Genomic DNA, 14,847 nt, shown 5'->3' on the forward strand with positions numbered 1-14,847 from the left:
GCTTTTTCGTGCACATTTTTACGATCAACCCTGTCTACCGGACAGTTTTAATGAAGGTAGGCTAAATTTGGAATAAAAAAAGCGATAATACAAGTGTAAAACCTCGAATTGGCTTCCGGATCTTCAAGATTTCTGCTTTTTCTGTCTCTGTTACCTCTTTTATTGCCAGCGTTAATAGAAACAGTTAAATATAATTTTTGTGTTTTGTAAATAAATTTTTGTTAATTGATTGCATGAGAGAAGCAGTGATCCCCTTAAGTTAAATGAAGAAGGTCAAGGGAAACACTAATGGTAGAGGAAAAATCCGCATTGCATACAGGTTTTTTTATTTAATTAATTTTTTTAATTTAAAAAAAGGTTAAAATAAGTGCATAAAGTATCAGAAAATAAAGAGCCTGCTTGCGTTTGTAGTGAAATAACCGTCGAACGTATTACGGTGTGGGGAGCGATAGATGGGTTTAGGTACCTTCATCATTTGTCTTTATCTTATGATAGATAGATTCAGTGCTCATCAGTACATCGACGAGATCTTAAGAACAGTTTTGATACCTTAGTTGTTAAACTTGTCATTTCTATCAATTCAATATTCGATGATATAGTCATTCCTTTCTACAACTACAAGAGGAAATTTTACCTCTACCAGCTCGCCCCACTTATTTTTGAACCTAAAAGAACAAGAGTGGGAACGATGGATGGGTGCATGAAATTTACCCTTCAGACTACAAGTAAATTCTGCGTCGTTAGCTACGAATTACCTGTGATGAAATTCCTTAAAAGTAGATCGATGATTTGAACATTATTCCGTCTTGTTAGAGACTATATTATTAACAGATGACGAAACGTACTATTAAACTTTATTATTTATTAATTAAAATGTCTTTGTTTTTTCTCCATTGCAATAATTTACAACTTAGATTAATTCATTATTCTCAAAAAGTTTCAAGCCAGAAACAAAAATCATTTAGTGTATGAAAACGTTTGTATCGATTTTTTTGATGCATCGAATAAATTTAATCGATATAAGTTTGTTTAGATAACAGTTTGCAGTATTTTGTTTTTTATTTTGAAAACTGCTACTTGAACAAAATGGACAGTGAAATTGGCTTTGAGACAATAATATTTTCAAATTTTTGTAAATTATGTGAAACAGTTTCATCTACTCATGATAGAAAGGTTAAAATCCAAGTTTTGAAAGAATATTTTAATTCTCTTCGATCCAAATGTCCTGTAAGTGCGTTTTTAATATTTCTATTTAATTTTTATTTAGTCTGTTATTCATAACTATTTCTCAGAAAAATAAAGAGTAAGCATCTAATTTTTGTTTTTTTAGAATGCTGATTTTCATATACTTCTGAGATGTCTTTTGCCACATTTAGACAGAATTCGTGGAGCCTACGGCATAAAAGAACATAATTTAGCCAAAATTTATATCAGAATTTTAGATTTACCAAAGGAAGGGAAAGACGCTACAATGTTACTGAACTTCAGGTATTATAACCTATTAAATATAATTAAATAAATAGTTTTATTAATTGGACTATTAATAGGTTCCGCCCTTATTAATAGAGGATGTATTTAAACGGCAATCCTAAGAGATAAGAATTATTTCTATTATTCCTGCTGGTCTGAAAGTGTAACTTTTGCAATTTGTAGGAACCCCACGAATACTACAAGAAATGATGTATCAACCGATTTTGCCGAAGTAGCATATTGGATACTGAAGAATCGTTGTGGTGAAACCACCAACATTCAGTTAGGTGAAGTTAATCGTTGTTTGGATAAAGTAGCTGAAGAACATGCAGGACACAATCCTAGTAAGCCTTCATGTTTTTCGTTTTGCATTTTAAGGTCGTATTTTACTGTTATAATTTTTAATAAACGAAGAAATCCATTTCATTTCAGGAGCCGTTGATGATATATTGATCGAACTTTTACGAAAAATGTCAGCGCTTGAACAGAAATGGCTTATGCGTTTAATACTTAGAAGCATGCGATTAGGGCTGGGGAATAAAATGATATTAGACATTTATCATCCAGATTCAATGGAACTTTTTGATGTTTCTAATAGCTTACAAAAGGTTAGTAGTATTAAGTTAATGGATCCCAGCTGATCAAATCATTGGGCCAGAAAAACAATCCCGTTTTCCCAATTTAAATTGGTGTATAGATTTTCTTATTATAATACTATTTTTGTGAATGTTCGATATACAGCAAATTAATTGGCAATCTTTCCATAATTTTAATTTAGTAAACCATCTTCCTGCCAATTCCTGGATTCCTTGCTGAAATCATTTTTTGAATTTGGAGTCAAAAATTTCCTGCAATCCAGTATTAATTGTGGTAAATAAAAGTATGCCTCAGAACCAAAACAAATGGCAATCGGATGAGCTAAATCTGAACTTCAGGATGAATGAAAAAATAGTTCAATGTTTTTTGTTTGATCTGTTAGAAGATCTGTGACAAAACATTATTTTGCTGTATCAATTTTCTTTTTTCGATTGATCAAAGCTGAATAGTCAGCTGGATTTAAGCACATTCGTGCGATTGTTGACATCAAAAGTAAAAATACAGGAAAATTTCGTGAATGAATCGTGATTAAATCCTCCATATTTTAGACAAAGCACATTGTCTTTTATCAAATTTTACCTTAAAATCGATGGAAATGTCACCTCACCCAACTATTATTGAACGACGTGCGTTTTATGAAACTTTGAATGATTAATTAATTAAAAATTCATTCCTGTCATGACCTTTCCATATTCCAAATGGTGCAACGTAATCAAGTTTTAGAAATCCCAAACAAATTTCGTTCCTGTAAAATAACGCTCGTTAACACCCATTTGTAAATTTAAATAAAATAAAAATTAATAACTTGATAATTTTGGTTCTCTTTTATCCCCCCTTATAGTGCAGACTATGTTCCGTTCTACTACCATTTCTTTCGGTACTGATATACTTTCTTTGCAGAAGAAAATTTGTATTCACTGAAGTTGAAACTGGAATGCAGGTTTTTTTAAATTCCAAACCCAAGAAATGGTAACAGCGAGGAATTCAACAGCTAGCAAAAAGTTATATCTTAAAGATGTTAGTTGGAGATTAATTGAAGGTTTTTATGTTAAACAAGATTCTCTTAACGCCTCAATTCTTACTATGGCGGTGTTCATTTCCTCCAAAGCAAATTGTCATTACTTAAAATTAAGTATCAAGAAAATCTTACTGACTGACTCTGCTTTAATTCATGTTATTGTATTGTACGGTTGAATTTAAATTAACAGTTTTTATTTTAAGGTGAGCACGTTACTGAAACCTAACATACGTTTGCACGAAATGGAAATAAGTCTATTTGAACCTTTCAGACCCATGCTATCTGAAAGATGTGATATAAGTAAAGTGGATTTTAATGGTGAATATTTTATAGATGAAAAGTTAGATGGTGAAAGATTTCAAATTCATTTCAATATTGGCAAATTCAAATATTTTTCCAGGTAATTTATCATTTTTATTTGAACTTTTGACTTGTTTTCTCTTTGTTTTGGCTCATCGACGACTGTAGTGATTAGCGCAGTGTTTGGCACTCTTCCAACATATAGATATACTCAATATATATACTCAATCAGTCTTTTACTGCACCATGTAGCCCCTATGAAGAAATGCCAATGGGCCTCTCGAGTATGTCCAATCCTCAGCCTCGTAATTATTACCGATTTACACCACGGAAAATTCCCAGCTGTTGAACGTTGCACCCGTGGTTCAATATCTTTCAACTTTTGTCTTTTTGATTGATTGATATCTATAATTAAATTTCCTATATTTGAATTTTAACTTTTTACAGAATAATTTGATCTAATCTAAAACGAAGATCTCTTTTAGCTAAGAAAATCGATTTAGGTTATATTTTATATTGTCTTCTGAACACAACTCACAGCAAAGCTGTCACTTTAAAAAGCCAAATTTGAGGTCTCCTACTCAAGATTATGCTCCAAATTACTGGCGCCGAAGTGTAGGACTCTCTTTCAAGAGTGCTCACATTTTCCAAGAACGCAAAGTGCAGTTTCGTCCTCCTAATCGCCTTTTTGTACGAAGCAGTTTCTTAACAGAACCATGTTTTTTAAAAGTAATAGCCTGTAACCAGGACAGTGATCCTCTTTAGCTCAACTTACTTTTTCCTGGGTGTGATTTTCTGAGGATACTAAGAAACTCTTGAAATGCCTTAGGTCCGTAGCGTTCCTCATTAGAGAGAGAACAACTACTATGTTCGCACTGTGAACCATTTCACAAGGGGCTCATTTATTGTTATGTACCATTACAGAAATGTTCTGGAAAGGTAAATTTGTACAAGGTGCCGCATCCTGTCATCTCTACGTTCATGGTGCCATTTGTGTATAAACCATAATTTAATTTTTATTTATAAATGAATCACTGTGTTTAATTAACTCCATGACTAGAGATAGTTATCTTGAATTTGGATTCTAAAGGATTTCCCTGCTAATTAACTAATTTACACCCGTTTGAGACATTATTTCTTTGAATTTTGTAAAACAAAGCCTAGTAGGAATGTAAGCTTTTTTACTAATCCTGTTGCAGAAATGGCTTTGAATTTACCAATAATTATGGTGAAGACGCGGAGAGTGGTTATTTTACGTCACTGTTAGCAGGTCAGCTAAAAAATCATGTAAAAAGTTTCATTATGGATGGTGAAATGATGGGCTGGCATTCTAATAGAAAATGTTTTGTTACAAAAGGTTAGTTTTTTCATTTATTTGTGTTTACTGATTCAAAAGAAACTTAAAATTGCGATAGAAATTTCAAACACTTAGTTTGAATAGTTTTAGAACCTGAAAGAGATCTATTTCTATGCCTGGGACCTGGCATTAAGTTTTCAGTCAAATTCAACAGACAGTTGGAGTTTACACAATTAATTCTTTGGTTTTGTTTTTCGTTCCATACATATACGTTCATATTTAGCTTATTAACTTTTAAAAATGTATTTTGGTACGCAGTGCTGAATAATATCGTTGACTTTATTCGTGTAGCATGCGTGCTGTTCTTATTTCTGACTGGTTTCGGTTTTTCATCATTATATAATCAGTTTGGTGAAGAGATGTTGACATCCTCTTACAATTTTTCTATCATACACCTTGATGACTGAATGAGGTTATAGTGTTAAAGTTTGATACTAAGAACTTTACTCAACAGTAAACATTTTTGTAAGAGAATAAAATAAGGTCCATGAAAATTAGTTTCAATTGAATTTCAATTGAACCGTTCAATTGAATTGAGTTTCAATTGAACCGTTCTGTATATTTTGTGTACACGAGAGACGCAAATTTTAATTGGCATCTAACGACTTATGACTTTGTTTACTCTTATTTGTAATGGTTAATGCAGATAATTTTATGATACTTAGGAGATGAGTTGCAGTCTATACTGTTATTTAACCTATCCATTTAGAAGTTTCTATCGTATTTTAAGTTTTCATCTTATATTCTAAAATTATGTGATTTTTGAAAATAAAATTTAACCATTAGTAAGTAATGTTAAAGTTATAAAAAAACAGGAAACAATATTGATGTAAAAAAATTACGTGTGGGAGACGCAGTACAATCTTGTTTTTGTGCCTTTGATATTGTTTATTACAACGGCAGCGTCTTGACTAACAAACCACTTAAGGATAGATTAAAAATACTTGAAGAGGTTTTTCAACCTTTGGAAGGCGTAATTGTTCACACTCCACGCTTTACAGTAAATAAAAAGTTAGTACCTATTTTATCAGAGATTTTTTATATTGTAGATATACAACAACAAAATAACCGTTTCCTAACAAACGTTCATAGACTTTAAAAACCTATCCACATACGTCTGATGTTTAAAAAGTCGATATTATATTAATATGTAAATTATTTTGAGTTTTTCTTTCTGAATTTTCCAGAAACCATGACTGCCATAAGATCTATTTGTAATTTTACATCACTTCTAGGAAAAAAAAAGAAAAAGTGTGTAGCTGTTGACCTGCGGGTGCTCTTTGTAAAAAAAAATCAGAAGTCTGATTTTATGTAGAAATGTGTATTGGCCCGGTGGGTTGTGTTGGAAACAGATTCATGGGGGCCATCTGTTAAGGCCTTTGTGGGAAGCTTTATGGCAGTCAAATCCAACAATTATCATTAACTTTAATTAAAATTTTCGCACGGGAAAGATAAAAATGAGTTGTATGAACTACCGTTCAAGAAGTTGCCAAAGAAAGATTACTACTTGCCAACTTCACTTAAAAAATCTATATGAGAAGTGCTTCTGCAAAGTAATATAAGAAATGAATTTGCTGCGAATTCCCAAAACAAATGGTCTGGTTGAGTTATGGTCAATTTGTAAAAAAAGCAACTTGAGAAAAAGTTGTGCTGTTTCTGGATTTATGAATGATTAATTTATCACAGACTCGTTTTCGGACTTCCTGAAATATTTTTATTCCGGTCCTTATTAATTACTAACTAAAAATGTTAACTAAAACTAAAATCATTTAAGGTAATTACAATAATATTTAAAAAACAATTTTTTAGGACGTTCTATTATTACTTTAGGAATGTGAGGTTAATGTTCTAGTAATCAAAGTGCTAGAAGCAAAGCACACTGCAACGAATTATTAATACTTTTGCAGCAAATTTAAAGGCAACAGTTAAGCACAGGGATCTCTCAGTTCACGTACATACTTGTAAGCTCCCTTCTGAACTCGGCCTGGATTTAATCCTTTTTACACATTGAAAAGCAGGCTAGCCAAAACATGCTCAAGGAAATGTTATAGTTATGGGCAATGATCTGCGCCCAGAATTATTTTGTAATAGATATTGTTTATTTTTTTTATAGTGAAGAAATTTTGAAAGCTCTAAACAGTGCTATTGACAGACAACTTGAAGGCATTATATTGAAAGAACCTAAATCTCTGTACAAAGCTAATTCTAGAAAAAGTGGTTGGTACAAAATTAAGCCAGAGGTAACTTTTTACATAATTGTACTAATTTAGTCTAAGATATCAGGTGGGCGCTCAGTCGAGGATGGTAACATTTATGTCACATAAACCATTGTATATTACGCATTACGTGTGTAAAATTGAAAAAAAAATTAAAAAGTTTTTTTGGAAAATTCGTTTTGGTGGGTTTCTATGAGAGGATTTATGATAGGTTTATATGCATAGTGACATGACGCTTTAGAGATAAATAGTAATTTACGAATCATTCCGTAAAATACACAAGAAGAATTGTCCGAAAATTCCAAATTTGAAAAAAAACATAAAATTTTCCAGAAGAGTTTGTTTCCCTCCTCTCAGTTTTCGCGCTTTTCTCAAAAACCGCTTCAGAAAGTTTATTTAAGCTTTTTGGACTAAAAATGAAAAATCGCATTAAGTTCAAATTTGATATTTCGTTTAGTTACTGTATAATGTTTTGGTCAAATACGGTCAAGCGAAAGTGCCATTTCCTGAAACTTATTTTTCAGTTTACACGTCTACAATGATTTACTTTAAACATCATGTACGCACTCTTCTCATCTAGATGTGTAACTTTTATTTCAATCATTTTTCCCACAAAATCATTGGCAAGTTTTGAGAAAAGGATTATGTTATGGTTTCCAAGAGTAATTTTAATACTATATTAATGTAATAAAGTAAATTTTTTGTTTTTAGAACAAATCGATTAACTGAATATTCGCATTTGCTGAATAATTAATGTTTAGTTTTTCCAGTTTTCGTGAAAAGAAAACCAACTATTTTCTTTAATCTTAATACATACATTAATACATATTAGAGGGGAGATGTCAGATTTTTAATTTTTTTTTAGATTTTAGAGTATTTGTGGAATGTCAATTTTCGTTTAGAGAACTGTTTCTTTAGAGTAGTGATTCTCAACGACTGTGCCACGGCACTTTTGCGTGCCGCCAAATTTTAGAAATGCATACAATAAAAATTAAATATTAAATGTAGAAAGTGATATGAGAGTAGCATTATCATTTATACGACTAAATATAAACGAAATTATCAAAAAACATCAAGCTCAAATTTCTCATTAAAAGTATTCTTATTATTAACTTGTAATTAATCCCTTAATAAACATATAGTGTTTATTTGTAGTACATATTATTTTATTTTATTTTGAAAATAAACAAACTAGTTTACACCGTGTATTATGGCTAAGTAAAATACTTTTAAACTTATCTTATTGTTATTGTACCGCCAAATTTTGTAATTGTTAAAAGTGTGCCGCGACAAAAAAAGGGAACCCATGGGTTAGCAAAAATTCAAAAGTTTGAAAAAAGTAATTTGCATTTTGTGACTTGACGTATTAAAAAATTGTGTGTGGGTTTCGCAAGCGTATTGTTTTTATTATTCATTTTAAAAGTGAGTAAATAGGGGTAGAGGTGTGAAAAAATTACGAGTGGTACTCAAACCACAAAAGTTTTATCCTAGTCTCAATAAGTTTATATATTTTGTGGTTGTTCTTTTTATTAAAAATTTCTGTTTCAACTTTAATAACAATATTAATTTTTTTTTTTTTTTTAGTAATGATTTAAGGTGCGTCAACATCTAAGGTTGTTGGCGCCCGGAGGTTTTTTCAGTGCACTGCCGGCCTCCGAACAGTGTTCTCTTGTTACAGACAACACTGTCCATCACCGGACAGTGAGCTGTAAGATGCTCCTAGGAAGAGAAAATCTAAGGGTCAGCAGCTGGATTCGAACCCGAGGCCTCCGCGTGGGAGTCCAGTACGCTAACCGCATAGCTAATCCCTTCCCTAACAATATTAATTTTCCAAACTTTTATTTTTTCCAGTATAGTGATGGAGCATTAGTTGAATTAGACCTTCTAATTGTCGGTGGATACTATGGAGATGGAAAAAGAAAAGGAAGTGTGAACCAATTTCTTCTAGGACTTGCTATGCCTAATAAGGAAGGTAATTTATCCAGAATACTTAGTACCATTTTACTTACTCTTCCTCTTCATAAGGAGTATTGCGATCGTGTCTAGTTTTCTACTTAAGGATTTCAAGGGGGGATACTTTTTTGAATCTCATTAAATAGGAAAAAAAAATTTCACAGCATCTGATATTTATGAAGATTTTGGCCCTTACCGAAAGTGGAGATTATTGTACTGATTTTTTCACGATTTTCTCGAAAATAGCTGAAATTTTTGTTCTCTTTACTTTTGTGCCTATCACTCGCTTATTTGAAACTCACAAATAAATTTACTCAACATCAATTTTCTTTTAAAATAAAAGAAAATTTCGCCCTGGTAAGGTACCAGATTTGTTTTTTTCTTGTCTCGAAAAAAAAACAGATGTCTGGATAGAACCTAGTAAATCTTATGTGCTACAAAGTGTCCATGGCGGTTAATGTTTCGTCGCTTGTATGTCATCGGGTAGTAATAAAAGCTTAACTGGAATTCCTAATACGAGAAAAAATATGATTTTGCTGAACTGACTATTATGATTTTTGGTGCCTTCTAGAAAAGCGCTCCAAAGCGTCCTGATTTTTCGGATTCTAAAAATACATTCCTATAATTTTTTTCTGTTCCAGGTAAAATTCAACAGTATTCCTCATTTTGTCGAGTAGGTTCTGGATATACGATTTTAGAATTAGGCGAACTACTTACTAAATTAAATCCACATTGGCATAAATTTCGGCCTGGTAAGGTACCAGATTTTCTTCTCTTGTCTCGAGAAAAACCAGATATATGGATAGAACCTAGTAAATCTTATGTGCTACAAGTATAACCATTTTTGAGGGTGAAATTTCAATTTCTATAATTATGATTTATTAAATATTTTATTATTAATCTATTTTTAGGTGAAAGCATCTGAGGTAGTTAGATCTGAATTATATCATTTTGGCTATACGCTGCGATTTCCTAGAGTGGAGAAAGTGCGTTACGAAAAGTCTTGGGATGATTGTCTAACAACACATGATTTTGCCGAAATCATTAAGGTAATCCCGATAGTAAAATCAAATACCAGTAAAATAAAGGAATTTGAACTATCAGGCCATAAATAAGTATCAGGCCAAAGTAATTACGAAATAGCACTTCAAATACATTTCTTTCTTTCAAATTTTCAATTTGGGAATTTGCTACCTAGTAATACCTAGTAGTAATGAATGATTGAATTCATTTAAAACACTAAAGTATCACGATTGAATTCATTTAAATTGATTAAAAATTGTTTCAGTTTTTCATTGTGCATAAATATGTGAAGAGATCTTTGCTAAATTGATCTTTGGGTAATTTTTATGAAGCTGAAATAAAATAAACCTTATTTTCCTCATTATATTTATTTGATTTGAATTTATATTGTTAATATATGTATTAGGAAATTTCTGTTTATCTATACGGTATCGCCTCCTTCGAGATTTGACTAACAAACTTTTTCAACTTCATTGTCTTAAGCAGTGCTTACATAATTTTACATTTTATCTTTGAAATTGCTCTCAATTAAATATAATTATCGATGTATTGTGTTTGAGCTAAATTTAGTAAAAAAAAGTTTATCATTGTTTTTGAGTAATGATTCTTACCCAAAAATCGAACTTAGATTTCATCAAGGCGTTTCTGGCCGTGCATAAAACTATGTACTAGATGTAATAATTTATAACATTCTGCAATTTTTCAGCAATACAGTGCAAAACTTACTTACGGACATGTTAAAAAGAAACGTATCGCAGAGAATGAAATAGATTCAGCTTCTAATACGTATTTAAATGTTAAAAAAATTGGAGACTTATTTATTGGTAGAGAGATTTGCATATTAACCGGAAACAATGAGATAGCCAAAAATAAATTAGAAGTTCTGGTTATTGAACAAGGGGGAACTGTTGTTAGTACACCAGGTAAGTTAGTTCAGTTTTATATTATTAAACAACTGCAGTGTAAATTCAAAAATTTACTTCTATTTAATTCTAGGTGTGCAAACTTATTGTGTCATTGCTGGTGATATGAATGTGAGAGTAAGAAATGTAATAGCAGCTAAAAAACACATTGTTACCTCTCCAAAGTGGGTGCAAGATTGTGTTGAAGTTGGTAAATTGATATCATTCGAGCAAGATATCGTTCTCTCGGCGCCTCACAGAAAGAAAATAGCAATGGCCAAACGAGCTAAGTATGTGTTTAATAACAGTCCACATTTAGAACTTAAACAGCTTTAATAAATAAGTCGTCGGTTTTCCTTTTTTTTCTTTTATATATATATATATATATGTGTGTGTGTGTGTGTGTGTGTGTGTGTGTGTAAAAGAGAAGTTTATACTGGTTTATACTGCTTTGGGGGCTCTTGAGTCAGACGGTGTTTTCCTTCCACACTTAAGAGAAAGTATGGGGATCTTGTCAAATTTTCGAAATGTAGGTAAATTGGAAATGTAGTGTTATTAGAAAAACGTATTGAGGGCTCCTGAGAAAGGAACAAAATGTTTTGCTCATTTCTGAGTGTGAACATGTGAAATAACTAAAATTGTACAGAAAGCTCAAACATTGTAATCCGTTTTAGTTCGACTCTGACAATTAGGTTTTGGTCGAAATTAGTCGAAGTTGCGACTTTAATGAAGCAATTAAAAAAAAAAAAATACATCAATCTATCTGTTTTATTTGAAACATTTTTTGGAAAAATTGATGTTTTGGAGGTCCTTATGAAAATGCGTCTGTCCCTCTATAAAAATGTATAATTAAATCAGTGATTCTCAACCTTTTTTTTTTGTCGCGGCACACTTTTAACAATTTCAAAATTTGGCGGTACACTAACAATAAGATAAGTTTAAAAGTATTTTACTTATCCATAATACACTGTGTAAAAATGTTTATTTTCAATATAAAATAAAATAATATGTACTACAAAAACAACAGTATATGTTTATTAAGGGATTAATTACAAGTTAAGAATACTTTTAATGAGAAATTTGAGCTTGATGTTTTTTGATAATTTCGTTTATATTTGGTCGTATAAATGATAATGCTACTCTCATATCATCTTCTACATTTAATATATAATTTTTATTGTATGCATTTGTAAAATTTGGCGGCACACTTCAAAACTTTCGCGGCACTTTTGCGTGCCGCGACACAGTGGTTGAGTATCAATGAATTAAATCTTTGAGAACTGTTTGAGAAAGTTGTGTGTGTTCATATAAGATTTTTTCCTTTATGTTTCATCTTGAATTAATAAAAAATTATATTTATTATTCATACAGGTTGAGTGACAGTAAAATTGGAGACATAGCATCATTACGATCTATGATTGAACGTATGCCCACGCCAAAAGGTTTTGCTTCTTTATCAGCTAAAGTAGCACTTGAATTGGAACATGAGCTGTTTGGTGAACGTAGTCCTTTCAGCCTGTTTAGAGGTGTACACACATTTTTCTATAAAAATTCAAAAGAACACAATTTTACAAGTACACAAGAAATTATTTTCAAATTTCACGCAGGAATCACTGATAAGACTGTAACAGAAACTACTAATTATGTTGTAGTATCAGACAAGTAAGTTATTGTATTGATAGTTAATGTTATTTTTATAATGTATTAATTTCTTAATATATTTATTTATTTTTTAATTTTTAATTTTTTAGATCTGATGTAACACTGTCTGAAGTTAAAGAATTCTGTGGTAAGTGCTCTTCACAGCAGTTTTTAATTGTGGATAATGCCTGGATAATGGATTGCTGTAATCAAAAGAAATTTAAAGATCCGAATAGTTATGTAATTACTTTCTAATATGTAAACAATATTAAAACAAATAAGATTAATGTAAATAACCTAATTACATTATATTCTCTCAGCATGAGCAAATGATTATTTGGGGATAGGGCGTTCAGTGACGGAACACCAATGACACAGAGTAATGAAAACAAAAGTTGCATCACACTATCTCGATATGCCGACTTTTGGCTGAGAAGTTGACAAAAGAGACTTCTCACAAAATAGTTAGGTATATTGAAGGGAGGGGCATTGGCACCAGTCAGTGGTATTTCCTACCTGCTGACATTTTCCTTCTGGCACTACCCTAGCAATTATCAAGAAATTCAGTTTTGTCAAGAATTTTCCTGAAACTGAATAACTAAGAGGGAGTGGCAGTAAATAACTTAGTATACAGATGGATTGAGGACTCATAGGGACTGAGGCTGCAATGAATAGCCCTAGAACCAGATAGTTGCGAGTTATTGGCCAAGTTAACAGCATACACGAGGCAGTGATTTAGGCAATCAGAGTATGTATTCAGTTCCACCTTGAAAGGATCTATCGTGACTAGGACATCTCGGTAAGGGGAGTGGACTAGACATAAAAACAATAATACTTATAGGGAAGGGATTAGCTATGCGGTTAGCGTACTGGACTCCCACGCGGAGGTCCCTGGTTCGAATCCAGCTGCTGACCCTCAGATTTTCTCTTCCTAGGAGCTTCTTACAGCTCACTGTCCGGTGATGGACAGTGTTGTCTGTAACAAGAGAACACTTTCCGGAGACCGGCAGTGCACTAAAAAAGGTACGGGCGCCAATAACCTTAGATGTTGACGCGCCTCTAATAATAATAATAATAATACCAGAATACAATTGGCTGTGTAGTCGTGGAGAGATAATGATACAAAATAGATAAAAAAACAGAACAACATCCAACTTATTTGAGATGACATGTTGTGTAATTTGGTAAGAGTTTCTAAGAGAAAAAATGCAGAGGTAAATCCCTCTCTCTTTCATTTTCCTCACATCATTTCATGACCGTCTCGTGTCTGAATGCAGGTTCGGGAATAACTGGGAAAAAAACATATCCATGGTTGTTAGTATGTTAGAGCTTAAACCACTTTGCTTAACCTTCTTCGAATCGGTCCTTCCGTTATTTTTTATATAATTTTTTTTACCTGCACTGGCGAAGAGGAGTGATCTTACAAAGTTTGAAAGTAGTCTCGAAGTTTCTCCAGCGGTATCAAAATCTCGTACTTTATTCCTTGAGCTGGGTCTACTATTACCACTGATAGCTTTGCACTATCTTTAGTACCTTGCTGCAGTGTGACAAACATAATGTGTAAAAAATTACATCAGCTTTGGTACAAACTCCGCTTGTCAAGTTCGAAGATGAATGAAATTCATTGCAAACGGTAGAGGTATTATTTTCCAACAAAAGATAAAGGTGTCAAATGATTTTTACATGCTTATGTAACCAGTTTTATACAGGGGGTGAATTTAACAGTTATTGGCTTATTTTTCAATTTATCTCTCTGATCCAAAAATAGAACAAAAACAAAATTAAAATTCAGGTATTACATCTTGATCTTGATGAATAAAAAAACAAGAAGCAAAAAAAGAGTTTTCTTCCTATGTTCTTTTGAAATCCATTGATCCACCTCCGATCTGCAACGCAGGTAGGACACGGAATATCGGGTTGAGGAGTCACTGTAACTGACAAAGCCGCTTCCCAGGCTACCTTATCAGCGTACCTGTTTTCTAGAGTGCCTAGGGACCTAGGAAACCGATACAGTGCTCTCCCAAAGAACTAGACATTATATCTAACAACTTGGTTCTGGCCAGAAGATTGATGTCTATCGCTTTTGTGAAGAACCTAATAACAGTATCGATAAAACCGTACAATGGAGTTCTGTGGCTGCCATTTCAAAGTAGTCACTTCTGATTGACAAACAGATACCAATTACCAAAGGTCGCAGCAGGCACTTTTCTATCCGAGCTTAAACTGAGGAGTCCAAATTTCATCGTTGGCGGTTCTTCAGCTAGTCTCATTGTGTATAGATAGTTTCTTAATAACGTTTTTCCAAGGATATTATTTATTTATTTAGAGTCTTGTCAGGCCTCTCCAAAAAGATCTTTGGATGCCTCAGAC

General features: G+C 32.4%; 1 protein-coding gene across 1 annotated transcript; it reads left to right on the plus strand.

The window, feature by feature from the left end:
- Window positions 1-292: 292 nt before the first annotated feature.
- Window positions 293-13,171, plus strand: DNAlig4 (DNA ligase 4). Its single transcript, XM_074143591.1, has 15 exons — window positions 293-1,227; window positions 1,331-1,488; window positions 1,654-1,814; window positions 1,903-2,078; window positions 3,289-3,485; window positions 4,585-4,742; window positions 5,558-5,753; window positions 6,856-6,982; window positions 8,810-8,930; window positions 9,553-9,743; window positions 9,823-9,960; window positions 10,641-10,857; window positions 10,931-11,126; window positions 12,208-12,498; window positions 12,588-13,171. The coding sequence occupies exons 1-15, from the start codon at window positions 1,087-1,089 to the stop codon at window positions 12,730-12,732; spliced, it is 2,613 nt and encodes an 870-aa protein (XP_073999692.1). The 5' UTR covers window positions 293-1,086; the 3' UTR covers window positions 12,733-13,171.
- Window positions 13,172-14,847: the final 1,676 nt, after the last annotated feature.

Source organism: Rhodnius prolixus, unplaced genomic scaffold, assembly GCF_049639745.1.
Source record: "Rhodnius prolixus isolate KJV_2025 unplaced genomic scaffold, Rpr scaffold_12, whole genome shotgun sequence".
NCBI classification, from domain to species: domain Eukaryota; kingdom Metazoa; phylum Arthropoda; class Insecta; order Hemiptera; family Reduviidae; genus Rhodnius; species Rhodnius prolixus.